At 41.8% G+C, this 17,393-nt stretch overlaps 1 protein-coding gene across 5 annotated transcripts in view; it reads left to right on the top strand.

The window, feature by feature from the left end:
- The window catches only part of ZNF423 (zinc finger protein 423), a 282,147-nt gene that overhangs the window by 180,016 nt on the left and 84,738 nt on the right, over window positions 1–17,393 (top strand). For all 5 annotated transcript variants that reach the window (XM_063167747.1, XM_063167745.1, XM_063167746.1 and 2 more), the window contains 2 exons: window positions 3,659–6,882; window positions 13,607–13,691. In XM_063167747.1, the coding sequence (XP_063023817.1) occupies window positions 3,659–6,882; window positions 13,607–13,691 (3,309 nt within the window). The remainder of the gene's footprint in view (window positions 1–3,658; window positions 6,883–13,606; window positions 13,692–17,393) is intronic.

Below are 17,393 nucleotides of genomic sequence, written 5' to 3'. Positions count from 1 at the left end.
CTTGGCTTGTGTTATCTGGAAGATAAATAGAGAATGAAGTATGATTTATACTACATTTTGGCCAAATTGTTCTTCTTAGAAGGAAAAATGCATTTATTGAATGCATTGAGGCTAGAATTAGCTCCTCACTGATGATGATAAATGCTTGCAGTCCTGTAAACGTGCTGAACATTAAGTTGCTAAATTACTGTACCACTTTGAGATTGATTATCAAGAATGGCCCTTTAAGCTTCATGACCTGCACATATATCCTGAGGACTACTGGCATCCTGAAGCTTCCTTAATGCTCTTTTTTTTCCTAATTAAACTTTTTATTGAATTTTCTTACCCTTTTAATACTTGTTTTGATTCTCTTATGCGCATATGACAAAAGCCTTGCACCAGCCATGTGATTCTCTATTTTAGAACAGTCCCACTTTGCAGGATTAGCCATTTTAATGACTTTAATCTCCTTTTTGAAAGTGATTTTTCTCATTCTGCTACATTCCTTTGATTGCATTAATGCAGAATTATTATTCTAACCATCTTTGCCAGACATGTCATACCACACCTAAAATATAACTTCCCACTAAAATATTACTGTGGTAGAATACCTTAGAATTTTCTCCTCAGTTCATTATAGGTCTTTTCTTCAATTTAATATGGCAAGTTAAAATTAACAGGGCCATTATTCATTCATTCATTCCATAAAGAGATTAATGATAATGAGTTTTCCCTAATTTCTTCAGTTTAGGTGTTCAGTAATTTAGTATCTTGTTAGTAAGAAATCTATGTAGGTTGTTTCTGGTGCTTAAAGTTTCTTCTAAAATTCTTTTTGATCTGTAAAAGTATGAGAAAATGCTGGAATAAAAAGAATCAAGCAATTAAACATGAAAATTGGTAAAAGGTCCAACTGAAGCTAACAAAAGGAGATAATCTTTGCATTCTATGTAAACACTTCCATTTTATGACAAATCCAGCTTTACAACCTGAGAAATATAATTTTTTAAAAATCCAAATTATATTAGCAAAGGCTTTGTGTTTCACTCACAAAGTAATACTAATACCAGCTTTCTTTGATTCTGTTTTCTGAATAGCCCAATATGTTTGAGGAGCAGCAGCTGGAGGGGAACTGGCTCTATTTGAATGTTAGACTGTGTTGTGAGGTAGATCTGTTCATTTCAGAGGAAAAAGAGACTTTCTAGAGATTTGTTCAGTTTGCGTGGTGGGCCAATGTAATGGTTGGCATACGTGCATATGGATGTAAATAAGTGAAAGCAGTTGGCCCGGCCTGTGTTAGCCCTGGATTTGGCCCACGGCGTCTCAGGTTTCCAGCCGAACAATGGAGCTTTATTCGGTTTGGAGCGCTCGGCTTCTCTCGGCGCAGCCTTTCCTGTGTGCGCCGCCGCTCCGCGCACGGCGCGGGCAGCCCGGCTGCGAGAGGGGATATTTCAATGCACGTGTTTCCACAAACATTCCTGCAAACAGACACGTAAAATTATTGTAATTACAGCCAGTAAGCCCGAGCAGTAACTAGCAAATGGTGGGGTGCTTTTCCTCGTGTTGTTTTTCTCCTCTCTCCCCCTCTCCGTAGACAGCAGCAGCGGCACAAACGCAACATGTGCTGCCCTAGTTCGGGCCCAGCATCCCCCTCGTGCTCCCCTTTGTCTCCTTGCCCCTGGAGGAGCCCAGCTGGTGAGAGGAGGGAATTAGGCAGCCCTGAGCTACCGGCACCTCCCCGGGGCCCCTAATCCGGGCTCTGGCAGCCGGCTGCCTCTTCCCTCCGACGGCCTGTGGCCGCAGGTCCGTGGGGACGGAGCCCCGGATCCGGCTGGCGGCAAAGCTGGGGGTGGCGGGGGCCGGGGGCTCCCCGGGGGCTCCGCAAAGCTGTGCTGGCAGCGCGGTGGGCGGCGGAGGTGGCTTAAATTGGGAACAGGAGGCTTTGTTGCAGCTGCAGAGAGAGAGCCGTTCGTGGTGGGGGGAGTGAAGACTGAGAAAAGTTTACATAAAAATCAGGAGCTCCTTGTCTGTGTTTTAGGCTTGGGCTCCGCCGGATTTGGAGGAGCTAGTTGAGCGCAAAGACCTTGAGCATCTTGGAAGCGCGGATGCTCGCTGAGAGTCGAGGTGCATTTCGGGAGCAGGAAGAAGCAGTTCTCGGTGTCCAGCATCGCTCTGGAGCAGGAGGTTTAGACAAACAGGGGAGCAGAGCTCTCGGGAGCAGAGGGTGCAGAGAGCAGACGCCTGACCTGGAAAATAGACACCCCCATCGCGCGGGAAAAGTTGTTTGGGGTGTGCTTGTTTGGTTTAGTTTTTTCCAGGGTCGCTGCTCTCTTTCTTTACCTGGGATGAAAAGCAGGTGTTTGCCAGAGCAGACGGTGCCAGGAGCTGCCTGGTACGGGGGTGATACCCTCATTAGCCGAGCCCTTCTTTGAGAGCTCCTCACCCTACTTGTGCCTTCTCTACTTGTGCCTTCTCCGACTGGAGACTCTGCAGTTGGCAAGGCACGAGGAGCGTGCGTGTGGCAGCCTACACACACAGTCGGGGATTTTTTTATTGGTTTGTTTTAGTAAAAACTGAAGTATTTAAAACATTAAATGTTTTATAAGGACGGTGTATCTCGAGAACTGGCTCCTTTTTGGAATCTCCAAATGTTTGCATGGTCAGCGCCTTCCATCATTTACAGGAACTTTATTTTTGCTTCATTCTGTGATTTAGTTTGATATCAGACTAGTGGCAGTTATGTTTCACTCAGCATCTCTGCATTTGTTGGAATTAGGATACTTGAGCTCACTCTCTTCTGTTTCTTGTTAACAATTCTGTCAATGAAAGCTGACAACATTTTATGTATTTTTCCTAAAATGACTGTAGGGCTGCTGGGGTTGGTGCTGTGTTTCTGTATGGTAATATGGAATTATAAGATATTTTTCAAAGCTTTATATTGAGCAAAGGAAATCGTTACTAAAACAGAGGCTGGGCCATTTTTAGTTTATCCTGAACTTGATTAATTTATGATGTCTAAAGATCTCCAGTGGTGATTTTTCTGGGCTTTAAAAAAATTTGTTTGATTTTGTAACAAGAGAGAAACATTACCTTTTATACAAGCAAACATGGTAATGGTGCAGATCTCTTCTCTGATTTTCTTGAGCTCTCTCAAATCTGATGCTTTTATTTCACCTAGATGTTCAGCTCTGCCTTTGAGCAGCCTTTCATTCTGTTACAGTTTTCAGACAGAACTGAAGGATTTTTTAAATGGAGACATTACTTAAAATCATCTTGATGTAGCATTTAACAGACCCACAAATTCACAGGTGATCACTTAACACTGTAGCTTTCTGAAGTGTTTGTATTGCTTCACTGCACATTGTGTTTCGCTTTCTTTATTCATTGTTTATTGCTTTACAGTACAGTGAGCAGGTGTTAAACCTGCTAAAGAAAAATGCTTTTTATTAACACTATGTGTTGGCATATTTGTGAATTATGTGTACAAATATATTTTTATTTCTCTTTCTCAAACCTCCTTTCAAATTCAAGAGGGTTTATTGGGGTTTTTTTTTGAGTTGATTTTTTTTTTTTTTAATGCTGTAGTAGCAGAAGCCCATAGTGTTGTTGAGAGCTTTGTCCTTATTTCACAGATGCACTGGGAATTGTTTTTAATCTCCTTTCTGCTTTCCCATTACAGATGGTGATGACGACCCACAACTCTCCTGGGTGGCTTCATCTCCCTCCAGCAAAGATGTTGCATCACCCACTCAGATGATAGGAGATGGGTGTGATCTTGGCATCGGGGAGGAGGAAGGGGGGACTGGCCTGCCGTATCCCTGTCAGTTTTGTGATAAGTCCTTCATTCGCCTGAGCTACCTTAAAAGGCACGAGCAGATCCACAGTGACAAACTACCTTTCAAATGCACCTACTGTAGCCGGCTTTTTAAGCACAAGAGGAGTAGGGATCGCCACATAAAGCTTCACACAGGGGATAAAAAGTACCATTGCCACGAATGCGAGGCTGCGTTCTCCCGCAGCGACCACCTCAAAATCCACCTGAAAACCCACAGCTCCAGCAAACCATTCAAGTGTACTGTGTGTAAACGTGGGTTTTCATCCACCAGCTCATTGCAGAGTCACATGCAAGCTCATAAAAAGAACAAGGAACATATGGCAAAGAATGAGAAAGAGGTGAAGAAGGATGATTTTATGTGTGATTACTGTGAAGAGACGTTCAGTCAGACTGAAGATTTGGAGAAGCACGTAATGACACGCCACCCACAGCTTTCCGAGAAGGCAGATTTGCAGTGTATTCATTGCCCTGAAGTATTTGTAGACGAAAACTCGCTGCTCTCACACATTCATCAAGCCCATGCCAACAAGAAACACAAGTGCCCTATGTGCCCAGAGCAGTTTTCTTCAGTGGAGGAAGTCTATTGCCACTTGGACAGCCACAGACAGCCTGACTCCAGCAACCACAGCATCAGCCCTGACCCAGTCCTGGGGAGTGTGGCATCTATGAGCAGCGCAACGCCGGACTCCAGCGCGTCGGTGGAAAGAGGTTCCACTCCAGATTCCACCTTAAAGCCTTTGAGAGGACAAAAGAAAACCAGGTCTGTTGACAGAGAGGATGGCCAGAACTGGTCTAAAGTTACTTACAGCTGTCCCTACTGCTCGAAGCGTGACTTCAACAGCCTTGCTGTTCTGGAGATCCATCTGAAGACCATTCATGCAGATAAACCTCAGCAAAGCCACACGTGCCAGATCTGCCTTGATTCCATGCCTACACTGTACAACTTGAATGAACACGTGAGAAAAGTGCACAAAAACCATGCCTATCCCATGATGCAGTTTAGCAACATTTCTGCCTTTCATTGTAATTACTGCCCGGAGATGTTTGCCGATATCAATAGCTTGCAGGAACACATCCGCATTACTCACTGCGGCCCAAACGCTACCCCTCAAGATGGCAACAATGCTTTCTTCTGCAACCAGTGCTCCATGGGCTTTCTGACCGAAGCTACCTTGACTGAGCACATCCAGCAGACTCACTGCAATGTAGGAAATTCAAAATTGGATTCCCCTGTCATTCAGCCAACACAGTCTTTTATGGAAGTTTATTCATGCCCTTATTGCACAAACTCCCCCATTTTTGGCTCCATCCTGAAGCTTACAAAGCATATTAAAGAAAACCACAAGAACATTCCTCTGGCACACAATAAGAAGTCAAAAGCAGAGCAGAGTCCAGTTTCTTCTGATGTTGAAGTCTCTTCCCCTAAAAGGCAGCGGCTTTCTGCAAGCGCAAACTCAGTGTCTAATGGCGAATACCCCTGTAATCAGTGCGATCTAAAGTTCTCAAATTTTGAGAGTTTTCAGACCCATTTAAAGTTGCATTTGGAGTTGCTGTTGAGGAAACAGTCTTGCCCTCAGTGTAAAGAAGACTTTGACTCCCAGGAGTCTCTTCTGCAACATCTCACCGTACACTACATGACAACTTCCACTCATTATGTATGTGAGAGCTGTGACAAACAGTTTTCTTCAGTGGATGATTTGCAGAAGCATTTGTTAGACATGCATACTTTTGTGTTGTATCACTGCACCCTTTGCCAAGAAGTTTTTGATTCCAAGGTATCTATCCAAGTGCATCTGGCAGTCAAGCATAGCAATGAAAAGAAGATGTATCGTTGCACAGCCTGTAACTGGGATTTTAGGAAGGAGGTGGATCTCCAGATCCATGTGAAGCATAGCCACTTGGGTAATCCATCAAAGTCTCACAAATGTATCTTCTGTGGTGAGACCTTCAGCACAGAGGTAGAACTGCAGTGCCACATCACAACCCACAGCAAAAAATACAACTGCAAGTTTTGTAGCAAAGCTTTTCATGCCATCATCTTGCTTGAAAAACACTTGCGGGAAAAACATTGTGTTTTTGATGCTAGCGCTGAGAATGGTACAGCTAATGGCATGACCCCAACAAATAAGAAGACAGAAGGGGGAGATATCCAGAACATGTTAATGAAGAACCCGGATACTTCCAACAGTCATGAAGCCAGTGAGGATGATGTGGATGCTTCTGAGCCCATGTATGGCTGTGACATTTGTGGGGCTGCCTACACTATGGAGGTCCTCCTGCAGAACCATCGTTTGAGAGATCATAACATCAGGCCTGGGGAGGATGACTGTTCTAGGAAGAAAGCAGAATTCATCAAAGGTAGCCACAAGTGTAATATCTGCTCAAGGACCTTTTTCTCAGAAAATGGCCTGAGGGAGCACATGCAGACCCATCGAGGCCCAGCTAAGCACTACATGTGCCCCATCTGTGGGGAACGCTTCCCATCGCTCCTGACCCTGACGGAGCACAAAGTCACTCACAGCAAGAGTTTGGATACGGGGACGTGTCGGATCTGCAAAATGCCACTGCAGAGTGAGGAGGAGTTCATTGAGCACTGCCAGATGCATCCAGATCTCAGAAACTCCCTCACTGGCTTTCGCTGTGTTGTCTGCATGCAGACGGTCACCTCTACCCTGGAGCTGAAAATTCATGGGACGTTCCATATGCAGAAATTGGCAGGAAACTCTGCAACCTCATCACCTAATGGCCAGGCCTTGCAAAAACTCTACAAGTGTGCGCTGTGCTTGAAGGAGTTCCGCAATAAGCAGGACTTGGTAAAGTTGGATGTGAACGGCCTTCCCTACGGCCTGTGTGCTGGATGCATGACCAGGAGCACCAATGGACAGTCTTCCAGCTTGACTCCACAGGAGGTGAACGAGAGGCCGTGTGGCAGCCTGAGGTGTCCAGAGTGTAGTGTCAAATTTGAAAGTGCTGAAGACTTAGAGAGCCACATTCAGGTAGACCACCGAGACCTGACACCTGAGACTAGTGGCCAAAGGAAAGGTACCCAGACGTCCCCTGTTCCCAGAGTAAGTACAGCTGAACTTTAACTATCTGAGGGATAAAATGTAGATCTTCATTGTGAGAACTGATCTGATATTATTATTTTCTTTTTTAAATTGAAATTGTCACTTTATCAAATCCCTTGTGCTACTAAAAAATACCTCAGCAAAACAAGAGGAAGAGTAGAGTAATTCACATAGAACAATCAGAAGTTTCTCAGCCTGTCAGGCACCTTGATTCCTAGAAGGAGCACATCAGATTTTTTATCTCAGAACTGCCCTAGATTTACCAACAGAGAGCTGAGACTCTTGGGCAGTGGGGATTGAGTTTGTCCATGTCCTGATTCTATTGAACTGGCTGTTTTGGAAAAGCTGGGATAGTTTAATGAACAGCCGAGATGCTGAGTACCCAAAACAATAAAAAAATCTAATCTGTCATATTTGAGGAATGAGATTATTACTTACCAGGAAAATAATAATGAACAGGAGGATATAGGAACCTGTGAAGGAAAATGTAGTGAACTCCATCCTACCCCCCAACCTCTTACCTAAACCAAATCTCTGTGCTAAAAAGCTTGTCCCTAGGAATGTCTGTCAGAGTGAACGTTTTGAGGTTACTTGGAGGTCTGTATGCATTTGTGTGAGCTTGTTTGCATGTGTGTATGATTTTAAAAGTGATTTTAGAAGAACCTGCTTCATGGCCCTTGTTTAGGGCTCAGTAGGGGATAAGTAGTTTCTTAGCAAATCTGGACGTTGTCTAATGCAGATTACATAAAAGTGTGCTGTCCTTGACTTTTTGCAGATAGCCTGCTTTCCTATTCTTTAGCTTACAAGTTACTCAGGAACATGCAGATCCAAGTAAGGTTCCAGAAGCCTACTCAGGAGATTAATATCATTTGCAGTTTATAGTCTTTTAAAATTATTTGTTGACGTTTTGGTTCAAGAATGGGCCAAGTCAGTCCTTCCTCTGTCAGGAACAGATGGAATGAGAAGTGGATTTTGGAAATCTTCTCAGGAGACCAACAGCAGACACATCTGAGTATTGATATCATCTGACATTTTTAATTAAACATGATGGGGTGAGATTTTCAAAAGTATCTAAGGAAATTAGGCACCCAACTCCTAATGAATAATTCCAGCCATAGATGCCTGTTTATGTCAATCTGCTAATTAAAGCACCCACAAACACATCTTACTGAATTAAAAGCACCTGAAAATACCATCCATTCAACTAGAACACCAGGAGCTTGGTTAGTAAGAGAGGGCCCTAAGTATGTCCTGAGGACGTGGGCTGAGGTGCCTCCAAGCGAGCTGGGGCAGGTTGTTCCCTGGCAGGAATTTGGATCCCTCCTCCATGTGGGGCTGTGTAGGGCAGCACGGCCATGCTGGAGCAGTGCCCCAGTCCAGCCTCCTGAGCCAATCCCACAGAAAGCTTGATTTCTTTTCTGCTCTTCTCTCTTTTGGTAAAACCACTGGATATTGTTCCCTTTGGGTGCGACTAAGCCTCCAGGCACACGAAAATAATTTTGCAGAAGAATGAGCAATGGAAATATCCCACCTTCAGTGTGATACCTAGGTCTGGCTAGGTCATTGTGCTTCTTCCTCCTCAGGACTTTATTTTCTTCTAAATTCTTGAAAAATACTTCTTTTCTATTAGGTAGGACTAATTTGTATTTATGCACCTATGGAATTACCTTTCCCTTCCTTATCAGCTAGCAGAACACATTGCCATTTTCTGTCTTATTTCTTGCTTTAACTCTTTCTTTTCAGTGACAGCTTCCATACTTGTTATACTTGTTCTCTCAGGGGAAAATTTTAAGTTCTTCAATAAGGTAAATGCTTTGAATGTCATCCCGTGAGGGAAGTTCTGAATTTCTTTGCAGAAGATAATGAAAAATCTGCATTTGTGATGATGGCAAATGGTACCTTACTGGTGTCTGTGGCCTGCACATATGCTAATATCAGAGATAAGCATCCCAGGAATATATATATTGTTATTAGGAATAATGAATTATCTTATCCTTCATTATAGGTACAAGACCTGAATCTGATATCAGTTCTCTAGAAAACCATTGGTGTTTCACTCAGGGTTCTGAAGGCAATGAGTGCCCTTTGTGTTTGCCTAGTAGAGGGATTTTCAAAGAATTATACTGGCTTTTAAATGGTGATACATCTCTGCATTCAAGAACAGTGTTTACTTAGCTTCATTGGCTTCAAGAAAAGCTAAGCAAGTTGAACATGAACTCTCTTGTCATCTTGTTAGTGTGCTGGGTAAAATATCCCTTTAATGGAGCAATCTGCAGTGCACAGTGCATGTAGAGTGATCTGCACGTGCTCAGAACAGCTACTTCTCTCCAGCTCTTGAATATTTCTACATTCCATTTTTTAAACAACTTATTTCTTTTTCTTTCTTAAATAGAAAAGCAGTTGAAGATTAGGACAAGGTACAGTCAGAAGGATCATACAGGTAGATTAGATTTTTATGTGGTGGGTATGTATTTCAGAGTAAATAAGAATAAGCCAAATGAAATCCAAGTAAATGGAAAAGAAGATAATAATTTATAAAATCTGTAAGTTCTTTCTATGTCAGAATTTGCTCCACCAACCATTATTTACTTTTTGATAGAAGAGGTGAGTGTGGAAACCTAAAGGAATTTCAGGAAAAAAAACTTAAATGAAGATTTAACCCCAAAGTGAAAGAAAGGGAGAAAATAAATATTAGCCCTTCAGGAATAAAGAGTATCTGGGAAGAAAAACAGAACAGGAGAAACTGAACAATTCCTTTTTACTGGAGGTATTTAAGTTTATGTATATGTGCAAGTGTATATAGCACCACAAAGTATGATCATTTTGTTATATTTTGTTTTGGTTTTTTACTATTAAAATATTTAAGGTTTTATTCTGAAGATCAATAGGAGACAGCTAGAGGACCATTGAAAACATATTCAGAATTGCTTGGCAGGCTTGTTTTTTTAATCCATAAGAATGAAGGAAAGCACATAACCCTTGAAAATCTTGCTGTATTCTGTCTTCCTCACATTTTTAGTATGGCCCACAAACAGGAAGAAAACCTGTCGATTGATCATGCTTGTTTCTGGAATGCCTGCCTGGGATCCATTCATGTTCAACAAGACAGATTTCCAGGCATAGTTTTTGCAGTGTGTATATGGCAACATCCTCTTTGGAGGATTTGTTGTTAGGAGTTTTAAGACAAGTCAACGGTCTTCTGCAAGAGACATCACTAAGAGGAATAAATAAAATACATCTTAGTATTAAAAGATTCCTCTAACATCCATTTTTGTTTCATTTGTATAGTTTTCTCTGAGCTATTCTCTTTGGATAGGCCTGAAAGTGTTTTTTCATATGAGCATCACAGATAATGGTATTATTCCAGTATCTGACACAAGTGTAGTTCAAGGTCTTTTTTATATTACATTAAGATCTCATCATAGGTGATGCTTCCCTGTTTTTCTGAATATCTTTCTGTGTTTATATTAATTTATTTCCACATGCCTTCTAGAGGAATATGCATATTTTAAGAAACATGACTAATTGTTTAGTACTGAGATTTTTCATTTCCTAATACTGCAAAGCCACATTTTAAGTCACATTCTCTTACACATATTTATCTTTATTTTATACCACAGGTGTCATGAAAAATACTTGTTTAGCATTGACAGTGGCAAATGTTTAGACTTCCATTTTCATCTTGAATGGGGTTACTATTTTTAGCCCACCTAGGTTATTTGGAGTGAAGAAGCAAAGGAGGTAGCATAGAAAGTTGGAAGAATAAACTCTATTGTGTTCCTTTATTCAGTTTCTTTTCTCCTGCACACTTTCTTGGACTCAGTTCCTTCTCTTTGTTCTCCCCCACAACCCTTCTCTTCCCTTGTAAATCCACTTGAATGGAGGAATATTTTCTTTGTGGAGCAGGAAACTATTTCCAGATTTAAAGGAGGACAGTCTGGAAAACCCATGGGAACAATAGATACTTCAGAAAAGAAAACAGAACCCTCTGTTGTTATTACTACAATTGTGTGCCAAGACTAGAATTAAATATCTTACATTTGTGGGGAATGAGCTCTCAGCTGAAGGCTTGCCCATCTGGTCTCTCTTATCACCTAGATTTCATCACCTAGACTGTTATCTCCTCAGAGTGTGGGCACCTTCGCTGTCACCACTTGTGAAGATAAAACTTTGCAAAAAGATCCATTAATAATGCTCATAACTTTACAAAAAGATCCATTAATAGTGCTCATAAAGCAGAAAAATAATAGTAGAAGATCATATTTGGTACCACAACTAATTAGAGTTGTATTAAAACTAGTGCTCTCCATTTACAGAAAACAGAAGGATGTTTTGGGACATTCTTTTAAAGGCAGTTATTAATGGGCCAGAAAATCAGCTCTCCTACCCTTGCATATCCACTTGGGTGCTAATGCAGCTGTTATTTTGAGTTATTCTGTATAGGCCATTTGTTAACCTCACTCCATGTCAAGTGGGGCACCCTGTCACAGGAGCCATCACCTTGCTTAAGCTGCTCATGTGCATGCACAGGTCCCAGCTGAGGCTAAAGGTAGCACAGAGAGGAAGTCTCAAATCTGCTGAGGGCTCCTCATGCCAAGCAGAGTGTTTTATAAGATTGTGAAATGGTGTGGAGGAGTTAGCACTGGGTCTGTGGGTAAACAAGGACATTCTGTCTCCAGATCTGTTAGTAAGTAGCTTTCAGAAGCACCAAAATCAATTAAGAAATGAATCATTTGTCTGTGTTAAATATAACTTTGAAGGTTTGAAATAGAGTCAGGCTGAAATACTGTCCTCTAGCTGGTTACTGAGGGAGCCCTCGTAGCTGACATCAGCATTGGACAAGGCACAGAACTTAGCTTTGAAGTTTTAAGGAAGAGGAAGGCTTTGAGTTTTAAAGGTGACTGTGTGACCACATGAATCAGTCACTACTCAATCCTATTTTGCTCTTTCAAGTTTTTTTGTGTTTTGTTTTGTTTTGAAGTTAGGAGCCCTCAGCATGTGTGTGCCAGTGTGTTTGTGAGGACATGTGTATGTACGTGTGCTGTGCTCGTCTGCCAGAACAGATTCCCCAGAAAGAGTGCTGCAGAAATCCAGCTGCTTTTCCATTAACAGCCTTGATTTCCAAATGGACTCCAGGAGGATACTTTCCTGAGCTGCCTAGGGATAGCTAGCCAATCCAAACTATTTCCTTTGCTATGGTTGGCTGTGTCAGCTTTCGGCCAATGGAGTATGGCCTTCTTCCTATTATCATGTTAATCACCCATTGCTGTTTTAGCCTAGAAAGCCCTGCCTAAGCAAAGGCACACTGGTACAGAATTCATGGAATATGCCTAACTTCCATGGTGCATTTGTTATTATGGTGTTACAGCCTGTTCATTAGCCTCCAGCAGGCTACCTTGTTGCCATTGATGACATGGGAAGTAGTTAAGCTCTTGGTAGCACCTAATTTGTTCTTTCCTCAGCAGGTGCTTGAGGAAATTGGATCCCATGCACAGAGGGGGTGACAGCAACTCCTCTGTTTAACTCAAAACTTCTGACTTATTACTGCTGTCCTAAAAATGGGGTTCTATACCTGGGTGTGAGGTGGAGGCTGAAGGAAAAGTAATGTGCATCTAAAAGTACACAAAAAGTACCCTCAAAACTATTTTCCTTCAAAAGGTTAACAGGGCATCATTTACTGAATTGGGCTTCTCTGTGCTGTTGATTTGGGGTTCTCATCCATCCCTTGTGGCCAGCACACAGAGATTTCACATTCTGCTGCCACCAGCTTTGGCTGTGGGATGCAGACCTCATGCTTGTGCCTAGTGGCAATTTTTGCAGTAGGAATTATTCTTCAGAAACAAGTAGGCACAAAAGGCCCAATTTTTTTAAATTACACATCAAAAAATGTCTATTTAGATAGCATATTCATATGCAGTAAATAAGCATGTACATCAAACCAAAGCACCATACTTACTTCTGCTTTGGGAAATAAGAGTTTTTGCAAATGTACAAAAGCTTAGCCTTTGTGATTTTTGATCCTTTTTTTGTTGTTTTCTTTTTCCCCTGAGTTGGATGTCCAACTTGTCAACATGCATTTTAATTTCTGCAAATGGTGTCTTGGATTTTTCCCTGCCACGTTGCACAAGTACACGCATCACTGTAAATCTGAGTGCAAACCCCATTTTCCATTTGAATAAATGGCTCATGTAATTGCCTCTTCACACTGTCTCCTGACTTCTGCAGCTAGGCCTCCCTCGTATGACTTTGAGATAAGAAAATAGAAGCAGATTGTACCAGGAAACAGTTCTTTGTGGTAATGCAGTTTTTTCAAGATTCTGATCAGAGACCAATACAAAATGCATTATTTCCTTCACAAAGGGTGGAATTTTTTGAGAAAGTTGATCTTACTCTGAAAACAGTTACTTTTCTGTCTTTTATTTCACTCTGGGGGAATTTACTGCAATGGGTTAAATGACAGGTGCAAACTCATTGTGGCTCAGGTACAGTCAGATTTTCAAGTAGTGTAATTTGAAATTTTTAAAGTTGAAATTAAAATTTCTCCTAAAGCAGGTTGGTAATTATAGATTGTGTTTATGGTCCCAGAAAAGCCTGGCCTGGGGATATATAGGCAAAAAAAGCCTCAGTCGAGGAAATTTGAAGCATATAACATGCTGTATTCATGATCACACTTGCCTTATGCTACAGTGCAGTTTTCTCTAATCTCTTTTTGGTTATTAAACAGAAAAAGACCTATCAATGCATCAAGTGCCAGATGACCTTTGAGAATGAGAGAGAGATACAAATCCATGTCGCTAACCATATGATTGGTAAGACATTCTTTACACTAGGCCACTCATTGGTTGCTTGTTTTTTGCTACTCTTTGACATTCACTATTCTAATAACTTGTTAATATTCATGCTGTAATTTATTTTTTTTATTTTTCAAGGAAAATGATTTTGATGTAATGATTCTTCACTTCAAAGCTTTTAAAATATGTGGTTATAAAAGTGTTACTGCTGAGCTTTTTCCTTATCCTTCTGAGTCCTCATGTAGCATTTTCATTTATATTGAAATCAAACTTTTGACAGTATCTTCCATTTGATAGCATAAATTTCTCTCTATCTGTGTAAAAAGTACTTGCCAGTTGTCAACCACTTAGGAGCAATTATGTTTCAATTTTGTATGTCATGACATTGAATAGATGTAACTGCTAGCATTTTCCCAGCTAAGTGTGGTGAATTCCTGAGGAACCCTGTCAAAACAAAACACTTACAGAGTTATTTCAGTGGTTTTTTCTACTTTTCCCAACAATTCTGGACTTCAGAAAGTTCAGCTTTTCAGACATACAAATGTTTTAAAAATCAGCGCTTTCTGCCTTCTGTGACAGTCCTGTCACAGGAGTTAGTAAAAGCATTGTTGTCACCTGATGGGTTGTACTTCTGCTGCAGCTGTGATTGCTTCTCTGATAAACACACAGAAAGGTTTTTTCCTGTATGGACAGATGTTATAAATGTGTTGGCCCAAGAGGTCAGTTTATTTTGGTGCACAGCCCACAAGAAGATACTTACACATGCCACTGTAGGCATGTGTTGGATGAGACCCTTCAAGGACCTGGCAGTGCTCTCTGTGTCTCATACTTGCCTATGCAGCATTTATCTCCGATAAGCATAATGGTTTTCCTTCAGCAATTTTACATTTAGGAAATTATTCTCCCATCAATTCTGCTATGTAACTCCTATTAGCTTTGAAGTGGATTATGCATAAATACCAGAGAGAGAGAAATGTGGACTGACACACTCTTCAAACCCCTACCCCCAAATGAAAAACATACATATCAGTCACAGTCATTTTCATCCAAGAGCCAGACAGGAGTTTTAAGTTAATGTCAAGCAGGTTAAGATAAAGATATCTGAAAGTGTTTGCTTTTGTAGCAGGTGTTAATATAATCTCTTGTTTGCAAGCTTGAAGAGTGAGATCCTTGTTAATTGGACCATGGTGATTTCATGTAGCTCCCTCCTAGATTTTGAGAAAGAAGTCCTTAGCAAGCTTAGCACTTGTTTCAACTTAATTTGTGATCCAGTAGCTAATAAGTGGTTTTTAAATACAACGGTCATGAAATGCTGAGTTAAGGTTCTGCTTGATTCAAGGGGAACTATTTTTTTCCTTTTGGAAAAATGTAATTTCTTCATTTTCCAGTAACTGATATGTGAATGTTATTTATGTATATGCCCATATTAGTGCTCTCTGGAATAATATACAATTATACACATGACCTTACAAAGTCCTTAGCACCATTGGAAAACAACAGATGTAGAAGGCATTGGAGGCTGTGAAAATTGTGGTGCTGTTATTTGTGAAAACTGTACCCATTGTTTCCTTGAAGCTGTACATTGGTTACTTTAATATTTGGAAGAATTCTATACAGTACAAAAGTGCTACAGGCCCAGTTCTGTACACCTAGAACATTGTAAATACCAGGGTGTGGTAAGAAAATATGTGATAATTCTACTGTGGTGTCATATCTTCATGTTTCTTTGCTGAGGTATGTGTGTTAAGTTAAGGTCATCACTGCTTTTAATGGTTCAGTTTAGGAAAGAGCAATGTGTAGAAACCTTTAATATGGAGCTAAACTTCCTCTCACTCTGGGTATCTCAGTTCACAACCCTTCTGGGCCCCCTCTCCCTCAGGACATTCAACTGTTCACAAAAAAGGTGTTTCCAGTGAGTTTGCTCATAGTTATTTGTTCTTTACTGGGGAATACTGAAGGGAAAAGGAGAGGATAGATATCAGCATTTCTTCAGCAACAAATGCTGTTGAGATTGTTAGTGTTAATTTATATAGTCCTGGGATGGTAACAGTAGGGAGAGAGACTAATTCCCTCCTGTGCTTGCTCCTGTCCCCCCTGGTCATAGCCTGAGCACTTTGTTCCCTTTTTCAGGCCTTAGGACAGACTTGCACATGCCTCCCTACTGCTTAGGCTGGTTTAGCAGGGGTAAGGGGTGCAAGAGTTTTCCCCTCTCTGTGTTAGACCAAGTCTAGCCAGATGGGCAGCAGGAGAAAGAAGCCAGTATAGCTGTGTCTGCAGCCCAGGTCTAGTTCACAGGAATTATTCATGTCATTGTTGTCAATTGAAAATCTGCAGATGAAGATTTGTTTGTGCTGGAGGGACGCTGAGATCTCACGGTGAACATGCAGGTGTTTGGGAGACAGGAAGAACTTACCCTCAGACTGTGTGTCCTCTGGAGCTTAGGGCTGGCCTCATCTCAATGAACTTGTATCTGTCTAAAATTAAGGTGTCTGGTTTAATATAGTTATTGAGATGCTGTCCAGGGAAAATGAATGATTGATACCAATCTAAGATAAGAGTTTGAGTAGGATAAGCATTTCCACGGAGAGATTTTTATCTCTCTTTTGAATTTGTGGAGAGCCAAGACAATGAAGTTAGCCTTGACATGTAATTTTTAGGTAAAAAATCCCTTAGCTTTGATAATCCAAGACTCAGCAGCACTTTCTTCTCATACTTTGAGAAACACAAAATCAATAGTTGAGATATCTTAAGCACTTGCCTACAGTTTTATTCTGCTCAAGTGACTGTCAGCAAAGGAATCCCTGCTCTGTAGCAGTGATACCTTTTAGGTAGCAGCATCCATAATATGATTAAAGAATTCAATTATTTCTGACATCATGGTCTTAAAAACAACATCCAGTTAAGTTGACTGTGCCTCCCTCTTCAACCTCTCAGATTCCCAGTCTGGAGCTGGAGGCCCTGTTCATAATTCATGGAGGTAGGGGGTTGATTTTTTTCAAAGCAGTATGAAGAGAATTTCCAGCGCTACTCCCACACACCGCTTTGAAAAATTACCCTGCTGCACTCCAGCCCTTCATATCCTGTGCACAAACACAGAGGCACATTGGGTCCTTCAGGGGTCCCCAGGGAGGGAGCAGGCTGGATCCATCCCCAGAGGAGGGAAACGGGAGATGTTTTGTTTCAGCTGACGCTGTAGGAGGGCTCTGTGTGGCAGAACAGAGCTCCTCAGCTGGGGTTAGCCAGGAGGGGATCTGTTTAGGAAGGTTTTCAGCTGGGGGGGTAGTTCGGGTTGGAATTTTTAGAGAGCAGTGGTCTTTGAAACATTGCACCGATTGGGGCTCCTTTGAAACATTTCCATGCCCACAGAAAGGGGATCCCCCTTTGAAACATTTACAGACATTGGGGAGTCCACCTGGGACTATATCAAAAACTTTCAGCAGTTCTTGCTGCCTCTGTACTTGCTTACCTCCTGTTGTGCTGACCTGGCAATGTTTAAAGCTTCTCCCCCTTTTCTCCCCACTGAGCCGTGCCTCTGATGTGCCGTGTCTGAGAGATGAGGGGAGGATGGGCCTGCGGGCCCGGGGCTCTATGGGGGGCACTGAGCAGCCATGGCAGCAGCCCCAGCGTGGAGATCTGTCAGTGCAGCCTCTGCCCATGGCTGGGGGAGCTGAAGCCTCCATGGCAGGGCCACCACCAAGTCCCCACCAGGCTCCCATCCTG

Source organism: Melospiza melodia, chromosome 13 (assembly GCF_035770615.1).
Source record: "Melospiza melodia melodia isolate bMelMel2 chromosome 13, bMelMel2.pri, whole genome shotgun sequence".
Lineage (NCBI taxonomy): Eukaryota > Metazoa > Chordata > Aves > Passeriformes > Passerellidae > Melospiza > Melospiza melodia.
Note: the sequence above shows the minus strand (reverse complement) of the source record. Positions and strands in the feature narration are given on the sequence as shown.